At 39.0% G+C, this 25,607-nt stretch overlaps 1 protein-coding gene across 5 annotated transcripts in view; it reads right to left on the bottom strand.

Moving 5' to 3' along the window:
- The window catches only part of EPC1 (enhancer of polycomb homolog 1), a 92,661-nt gene that overhangs the window by 24,632 nt on the left and 42,422 nt on the right, over positions 1 to 25,607 (bottom strand). For all 5 annotated transcript variants that reach the window (XM_065921192.1, XM_065921189.1, XM_065921191.1 and 2 more), the window contains exon 2: positions 585 to 744. In XM_065921192.1, the coding sequence (XP_065777264.1) occupies positions 585 to 744 (160 nt within the window). The remainder of the gene's footprint in view (positions 1 to 584; positions 745 to 25,607) is intronic.

Raw genomic sequence — 25,607 nt, 5'->3', positions numbered from 1 at the left:
CTTGTGGGGCTTGGCCAAGAAAGAAAAAAACAGAAACACAGATGGGGCTGGCAAACTGTGGCCTGTGGGCCAACACTGGATTGATGCACATTTTTGTCAAGAGAGTTTTATTGGAACACAGCCATGCCCATTTGTTTATGTACTGTCTATAACTGATTTTGTCTGTAACAGCAGAGTAAAATAGTTGTGACAGAGACTGAAAGACCCACAAAGTTTAAAACACAATCTGACCCTTTAAAGAAAAGGTTTGTTGACTTTTGACTAAGAAATTCTTTAAGGCAATTAGTATTACTATTTCTGAACAGTAAGAAAATGATTTCTACATCTAAAGGTATATTCTTTATCCTACTCATCTACAGTAGCAGAAGATCCCATGTTGAGATGAAGCTAAAAATCTGGCTGAAAATGTGTTTTTTCTTGTCAGGCAGGAATCTCAAGCACAAGTGTAAAAGGTGAAAATGGCTCTGATAACTCTCAAGCTGATGCTGGTCAATAAAAGGGCCCCAAACAGATAAACATAAAAATCTGTCGAGTTATGTAAGAACACAGTACAAGATACAGTCATCAAGAGAGTAATCACTTACGCTGTATGTGAATGAGCTGCTTTGGCATCTTGAATTCCCCAGGATATATAGACTCATAGTAAGCGATGTTACTTTCTGCTTCTGGGACTGGTATAACCATGTTATCCCTCTTCTCGCCATACACCTGCTGTGCTGAAATAGCCCGCTGAAGATGGTGTTCCTAGAAAGAGGGAGAAACAGGTCCATTTACACATTAAAAAATGAGCAATCAGAACATACAGCCTTATGAAGAAGTTTCTTGTTCATTTATTTTTAAAGTAGAGGGATTTTTAGTAGCCTTGTAATGATGCTAACAATATAGTTGTGGTGAAAACATTTTGAGTATAAACAAGAATTGGTTAGCTACACTGTGTATTTCAATTTAAGAAAAGGCACTACACTGAAAGTGAGGATTAAATTATATAAGATTAAAAAAAAAAGCTGATGAAAGCTGTTACTTAACGTCTGCACTTTGCAGATGAATTTTTTTTTTAAAAACAGGGGTAAAACATTTGAACTTATTGTATGAAGAAAGCAGGCTATGAATAAAAAGTATTTTATGGATTATAATTACTTATTCATACAGTGCTTCAGAAATGTCATACAAATGAACTAACATGATCTTTCCAAAGAAGGGTACAGATTATTTTCTCCATTTTTAGTTGATGAAACTGACACAGATTCAAACCTGGTCTTTTGTCCCAAGTAATAACCTTTCTTATGAATTTCCAGATCCCTTTTTGAACAGTAGTAAAGTACAGGGCGGAGAAGGCAATGGCATCCCACTTCAGTACTCTTGCCTGGAAAATCTCATGGACAGAGGAGTCTGGTAGGCTACAGTCCATGGGGTCACTAAGAGTCAGACATGACTGAGAGGCTTCACTTTCACGCACTGGAGAAGGAAATGGCAACTCACTTCAGGGTTTGTGACTCCTGGCAAGACACTTCATTCCTCTAAATCTGTTTCCTCCAGTAAAAGAAAAATAGAATCTTACAGGGTTGGCTGGAAAGATTTAAGTAATATAAATGTGCATTAGATGTTTAGTATAATGCTTGGCACGTAACAGGTGCTCAAAACGAGCTTTGGTTGAGTTGCCACACAGAAAGATTTTTTTATCAGCTGCCATAAAAGTACCTGTTCTCACCCACTATCATCACTGAATTTTGGTAAACATTTCATTAAATTAAATTTTAAATAAAAGTAGTTTTTAAAATACTAGTTTTTAAAATATTTATATACAAGTTCAGGGATGAAAAAATTCCAACAGTAAGAAGACAAAAAATTTCAGTCTTCATCAGTAGCCTCTGGTAACTTTATGTATACGAAGATTTCAATTCACACCTAGGAGTCTTCTGAGCAACCTGACATATCCTGACATATCCCCTTGACATATCCTGGAGATTTTTCCATACTGATACTTTGACTACAATTTGTGCAACAGCAGAATTGCATTTCACTCTGTGGATGTGGAATACATGCTCCATTACTTACTTAACCAGACACGAATTGATAGAGAAAAACAAACCAACCCTGGAGACGACCTAAATGCCTGTCCTTCTCCCTGAATGCTGCAGAATGTGCTGCGATACACAGGAGGTGCCTCTGTGGGCCCATGAGAGCCTCTGTAGGACGAGGAGAGATGCAAGTGCTCAGAGGATACAGTGGTGACAACACCTACTCCGACCACTCTGTGTAGGAAGCCTTAACATCTCTCTTCAATTTTAAAATCACCCATTTTGTTATTTTAGGTTAATTTCTTTACAGTGAGTTTTTCTTCCCTTAAATGTGGCCATTTGTTCACTTTCAAAAGGCTTGCTTTCCCTTTTCTCATTGATGTTTAAATAGGTGGATTATTTTCCTTTTCAACATTAAGGAAATTAGCCCCCGCATAATAAACTTGACGAATATTTACCTAAAGTCTGACTGGTCATTTTGTTTAATTTTTTTCCTTGTAGGAAAGTTCCACTAGTCAAATTTATTAACCTTTTCCTTGATGACTCTGTTATCCTTAATAACAGGTATAAATTGTACAGTTGCAAGCTCAGGTATGTAAACAAAACCGTTCCTTTTTATAATTCAATTTGATCTTTGATTCATATTACCTTGTGGCTCTTGGGAGCTGGTAGAAACTCAGTGAGAAGGAGGCCAGAGGGGTGACTGGAAGCAGGCTGTGGTCACAGTGCACTGGCCCTGGAGGGAAGTCTGAGCCCAGGTGGGAAGTCGGTCACAGGTGTGCTCTTCCCCTCTCAGATACCCTCACATAGCAAGAACCATTTTGTGACCTATGCCCCCTCTACTTACACCAAACTAAAGGAGCGAGGGAGGGAGCAAGGCACGTTATTCTTAATTTGCATTTTCTTCTTAATCAGTTAGCACGTCTCTGTGTAGGTGAACATGTGAGAGATAGTTGAGCTACTTTTTGTGTGTAAGGAGAGCGAGCAAGCCACTGTCCTAATGTCCAGCATAAAATAATCTATTTCCCTTAATGACTAAATAATGTCCCTTTATAACTTCCTCTTGCATTTGACTTATTTCCAAGCTCTTCCTCCTTATTCTATTCAAATGCCTATGTCACTATTTAACGTGTTTTTAAAAGCACAGCCTCAGACTACACCTTATTAACTAGTGCTTTCTAGATATTAAATTCACTCTTTGCAATTCTTTTTAAAAAATTTCCAGGCTATTTCATTTATTTTTCTAGATGAACCAAAATGAAATTTACTTTCTCAGCATGAAATGAGACCACTAACGCCTTTAGACGTTTTGCAGTGTGGTGGTGAAGAACAGGATTTGTATCACAAGTGCTCTGGACTTGTATGTCGGCTCCACGGTCTATCAGTTCTAGGACTTGGGGGCTTGGGACAATATATTTATACTAGCAAGTTTCATTACCTCTAAGTGTACACTATGTATCTATCATAGGGGACTGTGGTCAAGATAAAATGCCTGAGACATACTAATGTACCTTTCACTACTAGAGAAGTTGAAGAGTTTTTCATATGCTTGTTAATATCTATATTCTCCCTACTGTTAACAACTTTCTGTAGAAAGACTTTGCCTGATGTTCACATCCATTTTTCTATAATTGTGAAATCAAATTTCTATCAGTATTATAGTAAATACTTACTGCTTTTAAAAAAACTTACACATGGCTTTTGTTTTATAAAATATTTGACACAATTTCCTCATGCTTCCCTGGTGGCTCAAGTGGTAAAGAATCTACCTGCAATGTGGAAGACCTGGGTCTGATCCCTGGGATGGGAAGATCCCCTGGAGATTTTCCTCATAAGGAACTTCATAAGGACTCAGGTATGTATAATATACAACAAATAGGCTATGGTCTTCTAAGCCTGAAAAACCTCAATAACTGGGGTGTAACTATAACTTTAAATTTTCCTATTTACTGTCACCCTGTGTATGTGCAAGGACTTGAGGATTGACAGGGGCCACACACAGGTGCCAGTGTGGCCAGAGTGTAGTGAGGGGTGCACAGGGCGGTCAGCATCAAATCATGCAGAGTCATGGGCATGTTAAGAATCCATCCTTGTACTAAGAGCGATAGTGTCTGAAGAGTTTAAAGATCACCCTAGTTCTTATCTAAAAAAATAGATCAATATCTATAAAGCAGAATATGTGCAGTCTTTAAGTGGTTTAGAGTAATATTTCAGTTCAGTTCAGTCGCTCAGTTGTGTCTGACTCTTTGTGACCCCATGAACTACAGCACACCAGGCCTCTCTGTCCATCACCAACTCCTGGAGTTTACTCAAACTCATGTCCATTGAGTCAGTGATGCCATCCAACCATCTCATCCTCTGTCATCCCCTTCTCCTCCTGCCTTCAATCTTTCCCAGCATCAGGGTCTTTTCCTATGTGGGCTGATCTTTGCATCAGGTGGCCAAAGGACTGGAGTTTCAGCTTCAGCATCAGTTCTTCCAATGAATACTCAGGACTGATTTCCTGTAGGATGGACTCCTTTCCTTTAGGTTGGATCTCCTTGCAGTCCAAGGGACTCTCAAGAGTCTTCTCTGACACCACAGTTCAAAAGTATCAATTCTTCAGCACTCAGCTTTCTTTATAGTCCAGCTCTCACATCCATACATGACCACTGGAAAAACCATAGCCCTGACTAGACGGACCTTTGTTGGCAAAGTAATGTCTCTGTTTTTTAATGTGCTGTCTAGGTTGGTCATAACTTTCCTTCCAAGGAGTAAGCGTCTTTTAATTTCAAGGCTGCAGCCACCATCTGCAGTGATCTTGGAGCCCCCAAAAATAAAGTCAGCCACTGTTCCCACTGTTTCCCCATCTATTTGCCATGAAGTGATGGGACTGGATACCATGATCTTAGTTTTCTGAATGTTGAGTTTTAAGCCAACTTTTTCACACTCCTCTTTCACTTTCATCAAGACACTCTTTAGTTCTTCGCTTTCTGCCATTAAGGATGGTGTCATCTGCATATCTGAGGTTATTGATATTTCTCCCGGCAATCTTGATTGCAGTTTGTGCTTCATTCAGTTCAGCGTGTCTCATGATGTACTCTTCATAGAAGTTAAATAAGCAGGGTGACAATATACAGCCTTGACGTACTCCTTTTCCTACTTGAAACCAGTCTGTTGTTCCACGTCCAGTTCTAACTCTTGCTTCCTGACCTGCATGCAGATTTCTCAAGAGGCAGGTCAGGTGGTCTGGTATTCCCATCTCTTTTAAGTATTTTCCAGGGTTTGTTTTGGTCCACACAGTCAAAGGCTTTGGCATAGTCAACAAAGCAGAAATAGATGTTTTTCTGGAACTCGCTTGCTTTTTCGAAGATCCAATGGATGTTAGCAATTTGATCTCTGGTTCCTCTGCCTTTTCTAAATGCCTTTTCCAGATGTTCCAGCTGGAAGTTCAAGGTTCGTGTACTGTTGAAGCCTGGTTTGGAGAATTTTGAGCATTACTGTACTAGTGTGTGAGATGAGTACAATTGTGCAGTAGTCTGAGCATTCTTTGGCATTGCCTTTCTTTGGGATTGGAATGAAAACTGACCTTTTCCAGCCCTGTGGCCACTGCTGAGTTTCCCAAATTTGCTGGCATATTGAGTGCAGCATTTTCACAGCATCATCTTTTAGGATTTGAAAGAGCTCAACTGGAATTCCATCATCTCCACTAGCTTTGAGAGTAATATTTAATGAGATGGAAAAATCCATCAACTTATTAAGTAAAAAGAGATCTGAAAATTGTATGTTCAGGATATTTGTCTTTAATCTTTTTTAAAAGAAAAAGACATAATTGAACGTACACAACCATAGCAAAAAGTCTACAAGTAGCTGAACACAATCCTCTCTACACTCTTTTATTCATTTACCTGCTGTATTTTCCCACAGCATTTACTGTCCTCTGACATGTCATATATTTGGTATGTTTGCTGGTGTCACCACTTCCTTCCCATCCCAAACTAAGCATCATGAGGACAGGGATTTTTGTCTACTTTGTTCACTGCTAAACTGCCACCCCAAAATAGTGCCAGGCACAATGCATGGTGCTTAAATATGTATTGAATAAATGAATATGTATGTAGGTGTCTGTGAATATACATGAACACACAGAGCACAAAGGTGCAAGCATGCACACATTCCTGTCAAATTTCAAAGTATGTACACCAATTAACAGATCACCTCCAGGTGACACAATTTTGAAACACTTCTATGATTTTCCTTATTTTCTAAAATTCTTTTTTAGTTCTTTTTGACACACACAGAAAATTTGAGTACATCTCACTACTTGGTTTTCTAAAACAAAGGTAATTTCTAAAAGACACAATTTATTTAGTTCAGCAAAACCTTTCCCATTAAAATCAAGTTTAGTTCAAGAGTTATACTTGCATGCAAAGAAAGTTATTCTTAAAACCCCAAACTATGTACACTTATTTCTAAGGAAAAAAAAAACATTATGTTAAAGTAACACTTCAATTTTAAGTGAAAATGAAATTTTTCCTTTGAGTAGGAAGATTATAATAAAATGGTGAAGCCAAGTAACACATGAGATAAATTAGAATAAGATGAGCTGTGAATCCAATAATTACAGATTGAATGCTCTGACTAAATATCTCAGATGATCCTATCCTAAATTACAATTATATAAAAAGTCAGATGTTCCTGGAAGATAGTATCTGTCAAATGAAACTTTTAAATACATCTACCTGTAGCACTGAGTAAGCCAGCCTGCCCCAACTGTGTTCACTAGAATACTTAATTTCAGATTATCAACAGGTAGTCTAATAAAGAGTCTGACAGTTAAAAAAAAAAAAGCGAGAGACAGAAAGAACACTGGATTTTTTAACTTTAGGGATGAAAGTTTTAAACACGCTAATGTAAACTGTGGTTGCTCATGAGGGAGGGTTCAGTCATACCAAATTTACGACCACAGAATCATTTTTTTTTCAGAATCTATTAACAGCTCATGAAGTGCTTCGGTAATACAGTGTGGGAAATGCTGGTTCAGGACAACAACTAGAAATACAAAGCATAAGAGCAGGGCTAGAGTCTGCTCATTAATTTAGTCTGTATTTACTAAGTGCCAACAGTGTGCTTGGCCCGAGAACACAATGGTAAATAAAACAGACATGGTTCCTGACATTGTAGTATGGATGACAGACACTAATAAAACAGTCCTAGGGAAAATTGCAAAGTGTGATAAGTGCTATGAAGGAAAAGTACAGTGAGTTATGGGAAATATAAATAAGAAACGGATTTCAAGGAGAGAATCATTTTCACTAGCGAAAAGTGAGAGTTAAGCCAAAATCTGTAAGAACAGGAGTTAAGAGATCATTTTAAGAAAAGTAATAGCTGTGTTTGAAGACCATTTACTAGTCTGGCACCTTAGGACGGTAAAGTTTCTTTATGTTAAAGAATATTTATAATATTAGGCTCAGTTTCAGTTTCAGAGTTAATCACCAAAGCACCAAGAACAACTGCAATTTTTCATGAAATAACAGAGGCACACCTCTCAAATCTGATCTTACAGGGAAAAAAGTATATACAATTAAATAATCTAAAAAATCTTTTAATATTCAATCAAATAAAATGGAATCAGATGAATTGTAACTTATGATTAAGCAAGCTACTTTAAAAGTTTCTCACACTGCAAGTAATTATAGATAACATTTTCTATCTATAGCAATGTGAACAATGAAAAGGAGGATCAGAAAAGACCAAACAATTTTTGTGTCTCCTGCACGAACCCTGCAATCGTGGGCTCCAAATATCCACTTTTGTTACTTCTGCTCACTGAGTGAATTGGAAGAGTGTGGGACTTCCTCCCAAGTCCAGCAGATCACTCTGCTACTTATTTTTTAATTTGTAATATATAATATATATATATATTTTTCTTACCCATCTTTCCCCTCTGTTAATTTCTTTTCTTTTACTTCCCTTCTTTGTTATTTTTGCTTACCCCAGAAAATTTTTGCCTTTACAGGTGGCTTTTAATAGTCTTTTTTGATTGATAAATGCATTGGCAGTTAATGCAAAATGGTTAACTGGTCATAGACCGGCATATCACATATTTGAGGAATCAGAAAATATCATTTTTATTGAGTCAGTTAAGAGTGACAGTTGCTATCTGTAGATAAGATCCATCTGAAGGGAAGTACTGTAAGTGTGTCTTCAACATCTGTTCTGTGCCTTTGTTCACTGGGATGGACTACCATTCACCACGTTTCACCCCAAGCCTCTCAAATTTCTTCTTGTTCTTCAAAACCTGGTTTAAAATGACCTTTCTTCTGCCTCCTATAGTACTACATTCTCTACTTACGAAATTGTGCTGTAATCATTTATTCATTTACACATTGATCTCCAAAATGTGAGTTCCTTAAGACAAATGCTAGTCTAACTAACCTGTCTATTTTTTCCTTTAAAAGATGTATTCTCTTGTAGTATTGGGGGCCTCAATTCTTCAAAGAATTAGAACTAAATTATCTTTGTAATCTACTTAGCATCTAGAACTATATTTTGCTTTACTGCAGGCACTCAATATTTTATAAAATATCATTATAGAAAAAGGAAGATAAATCTAAATTGGAAAGAGGTATTTCTATCTGCTCTATAGGAAGTTCTAATAAATATTACCAAGCCAGAAACAATCATTCAAGGTTATACTTGCAAATTCCTATGCAAAGATTTAATTATATTCACTTATTCATTATTTATTTAAGCAAATAATGGCTTTAACAGTTAGCCATAACAACAATTAAGACCACATTTACACCTTTTAGGTTACTGAATTTAAAATAGCTTATTAAAAGCAACAATATTGTCTAAGACTCCTTATGGGGAAATAAGTGATGACTCATTTGTAAGAAGCCACTTAAGAAGTTTAAATCCCTGATTATTTATGCATGGAGAGCCACGCCTTTTTGCTACTGGAGAGCTGAATCACTTTCTCTCCTGTCTCCTAGTGACATCTTGAAGAACCAGCCAGCAATGTCTAGGGCGCCAGTGGGGGCTCCCAGGTCCTCCATCCAAACACCCAGTTCTTGCCTGGCTCATTACAGCCTCCTGACTGATTTCTCTTCTACTTTCATCTGTCTTCATGGGAATAAACAAACTAATCTGTTAAAAATAGGTAAGTCAGGCCATGCCATACTTCCATCAAAATACTCCAATTATTTCCCACCCTCGTTCAGAAAAAGAGCCAAAGCTCTTAAAACTGCTTACAAGGTCCAGTAGGATTGACATTCCCCTTTCCTTGCTGCTCTTGGGCATCATGCTCCTCTTCACTCACTCTGCTCTCATCAAAGTGGATTCCTCACTCTTTGTCAAACTTGTAAGAAATTAGCTTGCTTCCTCAATTTTAACTCCTGATTCAAAAGTCCCCTTTGCAGACAATTCTTTACCAGCTCTCCCACTCTGCACCCTCCAGAATGGCTATAACTGAAAAGGCTGACAATATCGTACAATGGTAAGGATGAGGAACAACTTCAACTGCACACATATCAGTGAGAAAAAGGGGAGCCAGATCTCATGAAACAAAACACACACATTCCACACAGCTCAGCCATCCCACTCCGAGGCATTCACCCAGGAGAAATGAAAACAGGACCACAAAAAGACCTGAATCAGAGCTTCATATGGTTTTATTCACAATAGCCTCAAAATGGAAACAGCCCAAGTGTCCATCCTCAGGAGGACTGGTGCACAAACAACTGTGGTTTAGTAACACAATAGAGGACCACCCAGCAACAAAGAGGAATAAACCACATACCCACAACTCAAGTAAGTTTCAAAAACACTAGGGTGAAGGGAAATAGCTTTGCACGAGAGTCCATACTCTGAGTCCATCTATGTGATGTTTAAAAACAAGCAAAATTAATCTACGGTACGAAGAAAACAAACACAAAAAACCTAGTAGCTGCTTCTGACACATGGAGCCAAGGGCTGAATGGGGAAGGGAATGAAAGAGCTTTCTGGGATGATGGTAATGCTCCATGTCTTCATGGGGGTTGGGTTATACAACCATGAGAACTTGTTAAAATCCAGCTAACACACACTAAGTATTTGTGAATTTCTTTGCATGTAAATTTTACCTGAAAAGAAAAAAAAGTCAATACTGAACTCTAATGAATGATATGTATGCTGAAATATTTAGGGATACGTGCACTGATGCCTATAATTGACTTCAAAATGCCTTAAAAGATAAGGACTGACAGACGAAGAGATAGCAAGTAGACTAAAATGTTAATGGTGGAATTCAGCTACTGGGAATGTGGGTGGTCACTATAAAATTCTTGAAACCTCACTGTATCTTTGAAATTTTTCATAATAAAATGTTGCAAAAATCCTACTTTTTCATAATAAAATGTTGCAAAAACCCCCTCAATTCTATTGTATTCCCCAGCTCTGCTTTATTTTCCTGGATAGCACCTGCTTCCTCATAGACTACTGAATTTACTTATTGTTTTATTCATTATCTGTCTCTTCTTCCCAGAATATAAGATCCACAAAGGTAGGAATTTTTTGCTTTGTTTACCCCAAATCCAGAATTCTGCCTAACACATACAAGTAAACAGTAAATATTTGTTGAATAAATGAGCCAGTGAAATTACACAAGCTATTTAATGTCCACAAATTGTTCTGGTTAAGACAGATATTTCATTAAAAAAAATTAAATTTCATAAAAGCAAAAACATAAAAAAGACAAATGCACTTTGCTTTTGTACTTAGAATACTCAGGATAAAAAGTTAAAATAGCTGACGACAGATTAGACTATCTGGCAAGAAAAAGAGCAGTTCAATACTTACATTTTCTGCAAGAAATGAATGGTAAAAGATTCTCAGTCTATATTACTCTCTACTTCTCCCAACTACTGTACTCTGAAATTAGTTTTTATTTCTAGATAATGAAACAGTAAAGGAAGACATTTGCTGAGGTGCGGGTGAAACACTCTAGTCTTGTTATTTCTCTTCAGTATGAAATAACTGTCAATTTAGTACTTTCTTATCCCTTATTTGTACCCCTGACATCCCTTTATGACTCAGGTTGTCAGTAGCGTCAAACTTTATGCTGAGGATTTCTATACCTCCAATGCACCCCCAGAGAACCAGTAATCTGCTGTTATTTAATACCTTTTGATGCACACATTCAAATAAAATACAAAGATTAGCACCCTAAAACAACAGTACTGAATAAACTGAACATCCAGTTCAAACTGACCTAAAACTAAACATGCTTATATAACCTAATATAGGCAGACGCCATACCAAGGCTTGGTCCTTAGCCCTTTACATATTCACTCCTGCAACTTCATCCACAATCACGGCTTTAACTACCATCTCTATGCTGATGACAAATTCAGAATCTTCCTCTTTAGCTCATATTTCTGTTGAACATTAGGCACATGTATGAACCTCTTATTACATGTTCACTGATATATCTCATGTAACATCAACTGCCCACCTGCCAACTCTCCAAATCTGTCCCTCCTCGTGTACTATCAATTTCTGTGAATCACACCATCATACATCCAGTCACCCAGGAAGCCTTTATTTTTCCAGTTCCCTTTTGCTACCTATGTCCCTGTTTTCAAATCAGGCACCAAATCCTATCAATTTCTTCATCTTACGTCTAAGTTTTTTAGTGCCTCCTCATCCCACTGTCACAGCCAGGCTGCAGTCAGCCTTCTTACCTCCAGCATCACACTACTGTCCACTTCCCTCTGCGGTTACTGCCAGTGGTCTTTCTAAAAGAGGAAGAGGGCTTCCCCGGTGGTCCACACTCTCACGTGTAATCATTGGCTTTCTGTTGCTTTTAGGATCTTAGCAAGGCAAATGGAGTACTTTATGACTGAGCTCTAGCTAATTTTGCCAGTCTAACACCTTACCACACTCTACCCTGAATGTCCACATTCCAGCCACAGGGAGTGTCTAACAGAACTTTCCAATTACACCGATATGTGATGCCCCCCGCTCCCCCACCATCTTTCAGTTCAGTTCAGTTGCTTAGTCGTGTCCGACTCTGTGACCCCATGGACTGCAGCATGCTCGGCTTCCCTGTCCATCACCACCCCTGTCTTTAAGTCCACCCAAATCTATCATTTCTTCATAATTCTACTTAGAGAGTCTTTGAAAACAGGTATATGACGACGGTATCATATATATCACGACGGTAACATACAAAAGAGATACAGGTGATTTTCTGAATATCTATTCAATTAAGATGTTTATTGGAAATCAAACAACCCTGAGTCCAGAAAAAATTTCCTGACAGGACTTTCAGCCCTGAAGTACCTGCTTCACATATACCAGAAAGGAAGGGCATAGTAGGCAGGAAAGCACACCAAGACCAAGACCAAGGTCAGTAAGAAGATACTCCACTCTCCAAAGGACATAGGTTCCCCAAAACTGCTTATTAGCTGCAAGGGAAAAGCAGCAACTACACAGTGGAGAAACCAGGCCACACCCTGACTGGATGACCAGAATTAACAGCACCAAGGAGAGGCAAACAATATTACATGCCTCCAGAGGTGATACCATGAGAACACAGCATTCCTTATACAATGTGCTAGCAACACCTGAATCTAATAGAGAAAATATCAGACAAAGCCAAAATGGGATCACCCTATTAAAAACAACAACAACAAAGGGACTCTAATCTTCAAAAATGTTTCTATCACAAAAGGTGAAACACTTGCTAAAATATTTAAGGGTAAAGAGCCATGATATAAGCAACTAACCTCAAATGATTTGGAAAAAAATCTGCATGTGTGTGTGTTTGGGGGAAAAAAAAAATTTCTGTGTGTCTGTGTGTGTGTCTAGGACAGAAAGGGTGTGTGGAAAAACAGACAAAGCAAAAAGCAAATGAGACACAATGTTAACAATAAGTGTACATGGATGTATTCCTCTTTTTCTTGCAACTTTTCTCTAACTTTGAACTCCTTTCCAAATACAGCTGATCCCTGAACGATCTGGGGGTTAGGAGCATCAATCCAATTCCCCATCAACTGAAAATCCACATATAACTTTAAGAAAAAAAAAATCATTGGAAAAAAAAATTTTTTTTTAATTAAAAAAAAAAAAGAAAGAAAATTAGAGTATAACTTTACAGTGGGCCCCCTGCATCCGGGGTTCTGCATCCATGGATTCAGCTAACCGCAGATCTATAGTGGTGTCACATTTATAGAAAAAAATTCACATCTGAGCAGACTCATACAGTTCAAACCTAAGCTGTTCACAGGTCAACTGCAGAAACTGTTTCCTTTAAGCTAAGAGCGAAAGGATATTGGGTGGGGGGGTGGGAAGTAGACTCTATAAGCAAGAGTAAGAGATGTTAAGTTCTTGCAGAATTGCTGCCAAGTAATTGCATGAACTCCTAAGTCAGTGACAACGGGAGAGCCTCAGTACGATCTTCTGAATAATGGTTCTAGGGACATAACTAGGTGTTACATGATTAAACAATTTGGTAATAGACAGTAATAGACAAGGCTAACAGTTTCTTTACAGTAAGATTCTCGGTGGTTTCACATTTGCCAAAAATGCACCATGATTTTCCAAATGAATAAATATAGCAGTCAACATCTCCTAACTACGCACTGACTGTTGTTAGTGTGATTTGTATGTTTGGTGGGACCAAGTTTTTACTTTTCAGTAATAAAAAGGTAAATATTAAAGTTACAAGGTTAAACTGGGGTATACGAAAAACAGTCTTCTACAATAATGGATTTCATCAGTTTGGGGAAATATAGCCTCCTGGTTCCAGTGTTCAACTTATAGTGAGTTGGTTTTTTACTAAGTTTATTTTTAAAAAGGAGGGCTGTGTTAAGACTACGAAATCTCTGGCAACAGAGCTCCCTTTGGCAGACAGTAATATAGATGAGGGATTGGCACATTGTTTCCTGAGGAGCAAATCTGGCTCACCACCTGTTTTTGTAAATGGTTTATTAGAACACAGTGGAACTGGGTCATTTACATATCACCCATGGCTGCTTTTGTTCAACAATAGCAGAGTGGGTGTGACAGAGACCGTAAGGCCTGAGAAGCCTAAAATATTTACTATCTGACGCGTTATGGAAAGTTTGCAGATTCTTTTTTTTTAATTAGTTGGAGGCTAATTACTTTACAATATTGTAGTGGGTTTTGCCATACATTGACATGAATCAGCCATGGATTTACATGTATTCCCCATCCCGATCCCCACTCCCACCTCCCTCTCTACCCAATCCTTTTGAGTCTTCCCAGTGCACCAGGCCCAAGCACTTGTCTCATGCATCCAACCTGGGCTGGTGATTTCACCATAGATAATATACATGTTTCGATGCTGTTCTCTTGAAACATCCCACCCTCGCCTTCTCCCACAGAGCAGACTTTTGGAAAGTTTGCAGATTCTTGCTCTGTGCTCTGTTTAATTTTTGAGATTCAGCAGTCTGGTGGATCACTGGCACACACAAAGCTTACTCTACCATTTACATGGTGAAAAGGACAGAAGAGGGAAGTTCATTAAAAATGTATCACTATACTAGACCCTAAATCAGATACTTAATCTTCATTCTGAAAGCATGTTATCTTTTTTATATAATTGCTTTACAGTGTTGTGTTAGCTTCTGCTGTCCTACAACATGCTATAAGCATACACATATCCCCTCCCTCTTAAGCCGCCCCCCCACCTTCCCATCTCACCCTTTGAGGTCATCACAGAGCACTGGGCCGAGCTCCATGCGCTATACAGCAGCTTCCCACTAGCCATCTATTTTATACATGGTAAAATACATGTGCTAATGCTGCTCTCAATTCATCCCCCCACTCCTTACCCTCACCGCTACCCCACCACATCCACAAATCTTGTCTATGTCTGTGTTTCTATTCCTGCCTTGTACACAGGTTCATTGGTACCATTTTTCTAGATTTCATATACGTGTGTTAATATACAATATTTGTTCTTCTCTTTCTGACTTATGAAGACACATCATTATATCAATGAACACCTATTTTACAGGGAAAGTGAGGCTCAGTAAGGTAAATCACTTGCTCAAAATGGTGGAAGTAGGATTTGGATTGAGGTCTGACTCCAGAACTCCACGGCCCTTCTACTGTAGTTTAATTCCTCCTTGTTGTCCTGTCTTTCCCATGAATGACTGAGTTCTGGCTGGTACTCAGGGGAGGACTCAGAATACTAACAGAGAAGCAGAAAGGACTTTAACCAGCTGAAGAAATGAGTGACAGCAATATGGGGACTAGGATCATTCAGAAGTTACAGCTGGCTAAGTCAAGGAAGGAAGGGCACATTTCCTCACTTCTCTTACCCTTCCAAGTACTTTGCTAGATGAAAGCTCATCTAGTGACTTAACTACTGACAAGACCCAGGCACCTGAATATGCAGGATGGAGCCTAGACCAGATATTTACTTATGCTTCCTTATGTAGCTCACTACTCTTCATAATGCGCATGTACAGAGGTTTACAGTAAAGGGTAAACTATATTCTTCTCTAAGAAATACTGTTTTATCTTGTTGAATGGGCAATAGAAAAACATTAAAATCTGTTACTTCTTCTCCTGGACTTTCAACACTTTGTTTATTGTATCTCTGACACTCCATTTACCAAATGTGGAGTCAAAATAATCTTCTTCTTATAGAAATAATTCGTATTATGAGTTTCCTTCAAAAAAGGGAATCGGCTTTCAATTAAAAGTAAATTATAAAGGAACTCATTTGGCTTTAGAAGTACTGCATTTAGGTACTTATCATATAATCTACTATAAAAGTAGTCAAGAGAACAGATACCAAATGACTTACCACTCCAAGGGGGCTAAGGACTGTATATGATAAACTAATAAGGCTGAAACAGAGCCACAAACTCAGATTACATTTGACCATTCCTTGTTCTATCAAAAATAACAGGTTTACCTATTGTACTTTCCTACCAGTAAATGCTGCAACCAAGACTTGGCTGTTGATACATTGCTTTTATTAATACTTTTATCCCATCAAAAATGTAAAATTTTAAAGAGCCTCAGACATAGAAGACAAATTTATGGTTATCAAAGGGGGCAGTGGGGAGGGGAGAGGCAAATTAGGACTTTGGGATTAACACATACACACCACTATGTATACACAGTAAGGGCCTACTGTATATAACAGGGAATTACACACAACATCTTACACAATCTGTAACGGAAAAGAACCTGAGAAAGAATGAATGTATATATAAATGATCACTTTGCGATATCCCTGAAACTAATATAAATGTAAATTAACTATACTTGGACTTAAAAGAATGGTTTAATACATATATATATAAAACTTTAGAGCTTGTATGAATGCTAAGATAGCGCATTTTTAAGGTAATAGGAAAATAACTATAACATGGTTAGTTTGGGAAGACGTGATAATTCATACATTGTACTTATTCACTTATGACCAAATCTAAAAATAATCTTTAAAAATGTTCTTCCTTTTCTTAAATAAAATCAAGTCTCTTGGTTCTACTAAAGCCATAAAACTCCCATGTAATTTGTGCAGTTGTGCCTTCTGGAGTGGCTAAAAAAGAAAGGTCTCTGATAATCTTAAAATGTTCTTATTTATGTTTGTTTAAAAAAGACATTGTTTATTTCCCTCACTTATACTCACTCTTTATTTAAGAAACAAACACACTTATAGAGAAAAATAAACATTTCATAATTTCAAATCATTCTAATTAATCTGTTATTTGGTGCCATAAAATATCAGTATTTTCTTACATAAAACGTACTGTACAGAAAAATAAATTCTGACTTTATCAGAATAGTCTGTTGGGATTCCCTGGGCTCAGTGCTCTCACTGCCTGGTGCAGGGAGGTGGGATGGGTGGGGTGGCGTGGCGTTGCACTCTAGTTCAGCCCCCAGTCGGGAAACTGGGATCCTACAAGCCATGCAGCGCAGCCAAAAAAAGAAAGATACTCCATCAAATAAAAAGATGAACTATTTAAGAGCACACATTTTTCTATGTCAGAAGCTGGATTAGAATTCCAATTCTCAGTTCAGTTGCTCAGTCATGTCCCACTCTTTGCGACCCCGTGGACAAATACAGCATGCCAAACTTCCTTGTTCATCACCAACTCCCAGAGCTTGCTCAAACTCATGTCCATTGAGTTGGTGATGCCATTCAACCAGCTCATGCTCTGTTGTCCCCTTCTCCTCCTGCCTTCACTTTTTCCCAGCATCAGGGTCTTTTCCAATGAGTCAGTTCTCCGCATCAGGTGGCCAAAGTATTGCAGTTTCAGCATCAGACCTTCCAATGAATATTCAGGACTGATTTTCTTTAGGATGGACTGGTTTGATCTGCCTGTGGCTTAACATCTCTAAATCCTAATTTCCTTATTAGTGAAATGAGGAACTGCCATTACAAGCATAAAATAAGAAATGCAAGTAAACCTCTTAGTACAATACCCAGCACACACTGTAATATAAATAATGAAACAAATTTAACCCTTTTTTTCTATTAATAAAGGGCAGAAGAAGCTACCTAATTTACCAGATTGCAATGAGGATTAAACGAAGTTATAACCATAAAGATCTGGGGCATTATTACTATATCAGGCTAATGATAACAATTTAAATTACTAAATTTCCTTGGCAGAAAAGTTATGACCAACCTAGACAGCATATTAAAAAGCAGAGACATTACTTTGCCAACAAAGGTCTGTCTAGTCAAGGCTATGGTTTCTCTAGTAGTCATGTTATGGATGTGAGAGTTAGACTTTATTATAAAGAAAGCTGAGCGCCAAAGAATTGAAGCTTTTGAACCATTGTGTTGGAGAAGGCTCTTGAGAGTCCCTTGGACTGCAAGGAGATCCAACCAGTCCATCCTAAAGGAAATCAGTCCTGAATATTCATTCAGTCCCATCCAAGTAATTTTTCCTGGTAGACTGTCACTGTTGACAAAACAATCCTAACCTCTGAAGATAATAAAATCTTACCTGAGGACTTAAGGACTTTATACAACAAATTTAGGCACCACACTAGAGTAACCATAGTCAGTCACTTTTACAGCTTTTACAAGACAATGAGATCTCTCCACACACTTTAATTAAAATACAAAAGAAAAAAATGCATTGTAGTCTGTAAGGAAGCCTCCTTCTCACAAGTAAAATCAATGTAATTCATTTCAAAGATTAACTATACTACCCACTTTGTCCCACAGTGGATATGAGATAAACTCCCTGGACATTTAAAATCTTTTAATGCTACCTGAAACAAATCTGACTTCCTTTATCCTACTGAAATAAAAGAAAAATACTTAACCACTTTTATTCAAGGAAGAAGGATATATGGTTGCAAATCTTGAACATACTTAAGAGCACTTTCAGGTCTATCTTAATGCAATTATTATCTCTTTAGTTGGTAAGTAAGAGAAAGGAAATTACATTCCTTCTTGGCAGAGATCTTTAGTACTTATGTAAGTATTAAACAAATTCTCATTATTTCATAGCAGAAAGAAATGAACTAAATAAAGCTTCTATATAATATTTAAGAAAAATTCCTACAAAAATAAGTAAACCACGCTAAAAAAGTTTGTATCACTTCAGGAGTTATATTAAAATTGGTCAGAATGAAAGGTTGATTCCTCTACACATAAACAAGAATAAGCAATGTACTTTCATGATCTTAACTTCAAAGAAGCAAACTGTGACAGACACAATTTTTTTTAACCCTATAAAAGGCAAAAAGTTGGCTTAAAACTCAACATTCAGAAAACTAAGATCATGGCATCTGGTCTCATCACTTCATGGCAAACAGATGGGGAAACAGTGAAAGACTATTTTTTTGGGTTCCAAAATCACTGCAGATGGTGACTGCAGCCATGAAATTAAAAGACACTTGCTCCTTGGAAGAAATGCAATGACAAACCTAGACAGCACATTAAAAAGCAGAGACATTACCAACAAAGGTCCGTCTAGTCAAAGCTATGGTTTGCCCAGTAGTCATGTATGGATATGAAAGTTGGACTATAAAGAAAGCTGAGCACCAAAGAATTGATGCTTTTGAACTTTGGTGTTGGAGAAGACTCTTGAGAGTCCCTTGGACTGCAAGGAGATCCCACCAGTCAATCCTAAAGGAAATCAGTCCTGAATACTCATTGGAAGGACTGATGCTGAAGCTGAAACTCCAATACTTTGGCCACCTGATGCGAAGAACCGACTCATTGGAAAAGACCCTGATGGTGGGAAAGATTGAAGGCGGGAGAAGGGGACGACAGAGGATGAGATGGTTGGATGGCATCACTGACTCAATGGACATGAGTTCGAGTAGGCTCCAGGAGTTGGTGATGGACAGGGAGGCCTGGCGTGCTGCAGTCCAAAGAGTCGGACATGACTGAGCAACTTAACTGAAGAAAGGCAAATTAACTTGCCAGTAGTAAATGGCAGCAGAAGACTAGTGTGCACCTGAAATTAATTAGGAATTTGTTTATTTCAATCAGAGCATGACAAGCAAAATATGCCTTCTAGTGAGTGAGATATTTGTATTATAATTTGACCAATATGGTCATAACGCAAAACTTCCTTTTTAACAGGGTGATGGACAGATTAGACCTTAAGCTCAGAAGATACAACAGGGCCTGCTGGAGTTACATCTTTGTCTTCACAAATGTCTTCTAAACATGAGGAGCCAGCGCACTGCCAAAAATGCAGAGTTATAGGACGTAATCTATAATACATATCCTTTTATTTTCAAGATGACTACTGAACGTGTAACAGCCTTTAGTTTTGGACATCAAGTCCTTTCTGGCTGCCTCCCGAAGCACACAGTAGGATCATGCTTTCTGGCCCTCCTGTAGATGCTGGGGCTAGGTGACTAATTCTGGCTATTGAGTTGTGAGTCAAAGTAACTTACACCACTTTTGGTCCAGAGCATTTAACTACTGGTGGAAGATGCAAATTTTTCAAAGTGCTCCTCCCACTTGTCACCATGCTTGAGATGTCTGTGCATCAGCCTGGTTCCCCAGTTGAACCATGATAAAATGGGACACAAAAAAGAACTAAACTTTGAAGCTGTTTATATACACATCATAACCTGGCTATCCTGACTGACGTAAACTGGTCCCAAAAGTGGGGTACTGTTATAACATAAAGACTAAAATATGTGCCATTAGCTTGGGAGTCAGGAAGCAGGGAAACTTCTCGGAAGCTGGAAGGGTTGTACTCCTTAGTAAACAGTACAAATATTTGGTAAAAGTCAAGTTACCATAGCTTGCAAAGCAGATCATTTAATAAATAAGCCTGTTCTAGGCTTTCCTGGTGACTCAGTGGTTATGAATCTGCCTGCCAATGCAGGAGATATGAGTTTTTTCCCTGGGCCAGGGAGATCCCCTGGCGAAGGAAATGGCAATCCACTTCAGTATTCCTGCCTGGGAAATCCCATGGACAGAAGAGCCTGGTGGGCCACAATCCATGGGGAGACAAAAGAGTTGGATTTGACTTAGCAGTTAAAAAGCAACTCTAGGGAAAGAGGTTAAAAAACCTGGACGTTAAAATGGTGAGTTGGTTGCTCTGGGTTTGGTATTACACAAAAGAAATAAATTTAAAAACCTGACCAGTTTGTAAGCAGGATTGAAAGATAAGAGGCCAAAATTTTGAGAAACTGTAATGTTTGAAGAGTGCTTCTCAACTCAAACAGTACATCAAAAAATCAAGAGAAGGCCTTTGATTAACAAAAGAGGGTAAGGTTCAAAGCAAGGTATACCCCTGATGTGTGAAAAAGTGAAAGTGTTAGTCGCTTAGCTGTGTCCAGCTGTTTGCAACCCCACCGACTGTAGCCTGCCAGACTCCTGTTCATGGAATTCTCCAGATAGCCACGGTTAAAACATGAATAGATTAGTCTCAGAGCAGATATCTAGTTAAAACTGGACACAGTCAATGCTTTCAGTTGAATAAAAAGCTCAGAGGAGAAAAACAGAGACAGACACTAAGGACGCAGCCCTTACAGCAAAAGCAACAGGTTTCTGGGATTGACATTTAGGAGACACAGACACCTGTAGAGAACCGAGAGGACAGGCCATCTTGCCCACTGAGCTAAATGCAACGTTAAAGCCTACAAGCTGTACTGCCAACAAGCAAGCAAAAATCAGGAGCCCAGATTAAAAATTGGAGCAATTTAAAAGTACAATCGGGTCTCTTATGGTCCACGGGCAGGAAGCAGGCTTTGAAGCATTTTGGCCCCCAAAGGGCTTACTTTCCAGTATCAACTTCAGAGGAGACTAGGAAAGATGATGGAAAGAAAGGAAGCCTCCCCTAGATGTCAATGCCAAGAGCCACACAAGCCAACGGACTGGGAGCCATTCTAGGAGCCTGCACTAGGGCAACTAAACAAGCACATTCCCCACATAAAGTGCAAGAAGAGGCTTATAAAGCCAGCTAGGTGGACTCTATGGATCAGGAACTGCTATGTTTCCATTATCCAAAGGGGAGTGTTTCTGTGGTGATCATGTGTCTGTCATTCCCACGTACACTGGATGTGTGTGTATTGGGCGGGGGGTGGGGGGGGGCGGTGCAGACAATCTTTTCACTCACAGACCTCCAGGCCAAGGGAAAGCACATCCAAGCCTGATCTACAGAACCGTAGGACACCTGGAAATCCTACTACTCTGAGCTTTTTTGCTGTTTAGCCGGGACTTTCCGGCCAGGCTCACGGAGGAAGAGATGAGTTTATTTTGTCTGTGGGAAGGAGAGTGATCCAAATCTTTGGCTGGGCAGAAGGGCAGATCTGTCATGACTGCTGTTTGCCAAATCATTCTGTTCTTTGCCATCTGGTCATATGGTAGGACTGCATTTCCTGGCCAACCATACGGTTAGAAGGAGCCATGTAACTTGTTCTGGCCAATGAATTGTGAGTTGAGGTGATGCAGAACCTCATGTCTGGCTTTTGACCAGAGCATGTGAATAACTGATACAAGATATGAGACCTCCCAGAGCTCTTTCCTCTAGCATGGTGTCCAACAACATAGAGAATGGAGGCTGTCTTCTCAGCTGGATCCTGGAAAGAGGACACCCAGAACAGGACCCCTAAATCAACCCAGGAGACAGTGCAGAGTCAGCAGTCAATCTCTGTAATAATGCCACAGAGACTTCAAGACAGTATGTTTATAGCGCAACCTTACATATTCTGTCTGATAAATGGAGGCAACCCCTTACCACCACCGCACACGAATCAGAGGCAAGCTTACTGATCAACTAGTCCAAGTTCCTTCTACCAATGATAAAGAGGAGATCTACAGTTAAGTCACAGATTTTAAGTGCCTTGCCTGGTCACACAGTAATTACCCGGCAGAAGAATTTGATGGAACCATTATTTATTGTTGTTCAGTCTCTAAGTTGTATCCAAATATTTCGTGACCCCCATGGACTGTAGCCCTCCAGGCTCCTTTGTCCATGGGATTTCCTAGGCAGAAATACTGGAGTGGGTTGCCAATTCTTGACCCAGGGATCAAACCAATGTCTCCTGCACTGCAGGTAGATTCTTTACCTCTGAGCCACCAGGGAAGCCAGAACCATCATTATCCTCAAGTAATTCTAAATTACAATGTGAGTTATGTTCCTAATCTCTAAATGTAGCTCTGGATAGATTCAACTAGAAACATATGAATAAGTTAGCAATATGCCAATCCATTCATTCACTCAACAAATAATGGTGGCATTAAGCGCCAACACTTAAGGAATCCTGAGTTCAGAGTCAGGAGCCAAAGACTAATAATCAAGGATCTCCACAGTGGCCTAGAAGTTTACAAAAAGGAATTGCTGAGAATGATATTATGTAACGCATAACATGTAGCACGTAAGGGAACTACCTTAATGGGTAGACAGCTAAGGAAGTGACCTTGAACTTAGATCTGAGAGATCAGTGGGATTACTAAACCCATTACAGAGGAACAGGGATCCCCTGGTGGCTCAGTGGTAAAGAATCCGCCTGCCCATTACAGAGGAATAATGTTTCAGTACCTGGGAATAAATGAGAAGTGATCCTGTGGCTGGAGTGGACTTGAAGGCTCTGGAAGGACAAAACGGAGGTAAAGACCACATTTCACAAGGCCTCAGAGATAAGCCACTTTCAGAGCAATGAAAACCCCTTACAGGGCGTTAGTAGGAAGTGATGCAGGAAGATTCCAGTTTACAGAGGACCACTGGCTCAGTGAAGAATATTGGGAAGGCAGAACTGTGGTCCTGGGAAAACTTTTTAGGGAGTTACTGAAATCTAGGCACGAGATGTTAGCACCCTGAATTAGAAAGCAGCATTGAAGATGATGGGCTTCTCTGGTGGCTCAGCTGGTAAAGAACCCGCCTGCAACGCACGAGACCCTGGTTGGATTCCTGGATCGGGAAGATCCCCTGGAGAAGAGATAGGCTACCCACTCCGGTATTCTTGGGCTTCCCTTGGGCTCAGCTGATAAAGAATCCACCTGCAATGCGGGAGACCTGGGTTCGATCCCTGGCTTGAGAAGATCCCCTGGAGAACGGAAACAGCTACCCACTCCAGTATTCTGGCCTGGAGAATTCCACGGACTGTATAGTCCATGGGGTTGCAGAGTCGGACACAACTGAGTGACTTTCTCTCACTTCACATTGACAATGATAACGTCAGCTATTTAGGAAATTAAATACCACTACTATAACTGGAATTTTTATTCAAGATAATTTAAACTTTTGCTAACCTATCTGACCTTTCATCCTAGTTCTCTAATTTCTCCACTCTAATTCACAATAAATTCAAACACATTAAACTTAGTCAAATAACACCAATATGATAAGGCTAGAATAACATACTTATATCACCAACAGGCCCCAGAAACACTTTTAAGAGATGCACATATTCCATTACTTCCCAAATAAGGCAGGCTAATTAGCGAAAACTTTCTAGACCAGAATCTTAGAAGTCACAGATTTTAAAAATTCAAATGTAAGATTTAATCCAGGAAGGATTTTAAATGACTGGGCGCAGAAAAAGGGACATCATAGTTCTAAAATCGGCTTCTTGCTAGTGATAAAATGTATAAGGCATCCTCGAGAAATAAAAGTTTTAGATATGAGTAAGAATTAGTAAGGTTCAACTGAGAAATTTTATAGGGGAAAAAATCTACTCCTAAAAATGAGTAACATTAGGGGGAAAATATTAACTCTATCATTCAGACAATAAACCTATATTCTGTTTGTCTTCAAGAAAAACAGAACAGGAGACTTCCCTGGTAGCGCAGTGGACAGGAGCCCATCTGCCAATGCAGGGGACACAGGTTTGACCCCTGGTCCGGGAAGATTCCACACGACACGGAGCAACGAAGCCGGGGCACCACAGCTACTGAGGCTGTGCTCTCGCGCCCACACAACTACCGAAGCCTGAATGCTCTGGGCCTGCGAGCCACAGCTAAGGAGCTCCTGTGCTGCAACTACCGAACCCCATGTGCCTAGAGCCCACGCTCTGCAACAAGAGAAACCACTGCAATGAAAAGCCCCTGCACCACGACCAGAAAGGAGCCTCTGCCCACCGCAACTAGAGAAAGCTCACACGCCGCAACCAAGACCCAGTGCAGCCAAAATAAATAAAACAAACAAAAAAAAACTTAACAAAAATGTTTCATCACTACAAAAAGATAGGAGGAATTTCTTAAGTATATTGCACAAAAATAACAGTATAAAAGTTCAGACAATAAAGTAGAACTCACTGATGTTTTAAAATGATGTATAGAAAAACACAAGACAAAGGAATCAAGGAACGTATTTTTATGGAATTGATTCTATGATATTTCCTGGTATACAGAAAAAAAGGCTTTTCTATTTTATTGGAATTGCATTACAAAGGAAAAACTCACTGAGGCAAAAAAATTCACACAATTTTCACATCTGACGACAAGATATCACCATGGTAGATGACAAGGAAAATTCAGAGAAGATAATAAGGTAATGGCTACCAAAATTTTGGTTCTCAAGACACTTTCAGATCAGACAGAATTTTAATGTAAAAACTTCAGAGTAAAATAATTTTGATTTTTGCATGATTCTACTTATATTTACTTCAAATGGAGGGAAGAAAAAAAGATGACTTTTCAGGAACTCAATGTTAGAAGTTGGCTTACATGGTTTTATTAGACTCTGAGTGATAACACACAAAATATCCAAAGTAAAAATAGATACAGAGACTTAAAAAGATTGCCTCAGATTATGGCTTATTTAACATATGAACTATAAGTTCCTTAAACAAAAAGACATGTCTGTGGACCCCATAATATTTAGCATTATACTTCGTAAGCGTAAGTTTACAAATACTTGATACATCAACACAATATAAAACAAGTGCTTTTAGCAGATATTTCACAAAACTTACTTTTGGAAAGGCCATGACAATTTCTCTGGCTTAAAATTTTGGATCATTAGAATGTCTCATTGGAGAAGGAAATGGCAACCCACGCCAGTATTCTTGCCTAGATAATCCCGTAGACAGATGAGCCTGGTGGGCTGCTGTCCACAGGGTCGCACAGAGTCGGACATGACTGCAGCGACTTAGCATGCATGTATGCACTGGAGAAGGAAATGGCAACCTACTCCAGTATTCTTGCCT

This window comes from Muntiacus reevesi, chromosome 2 (assembly GCF_963930625.1).
Source record: "Muntiacus reevesi chromosome 2, mMunRee1.1, whole genome shotgun sequence".
Taxonomy (NCBI): domain Eukaryota; kingdom Metazoa; phylum Chordata; class Mammalia; order Artiodactyla; family Cervidae; genus Muntiacus; species Muntiacus reevesi.
This window is presented reverse-complemented; position numbering and strand designations above follow the sequence as displayed.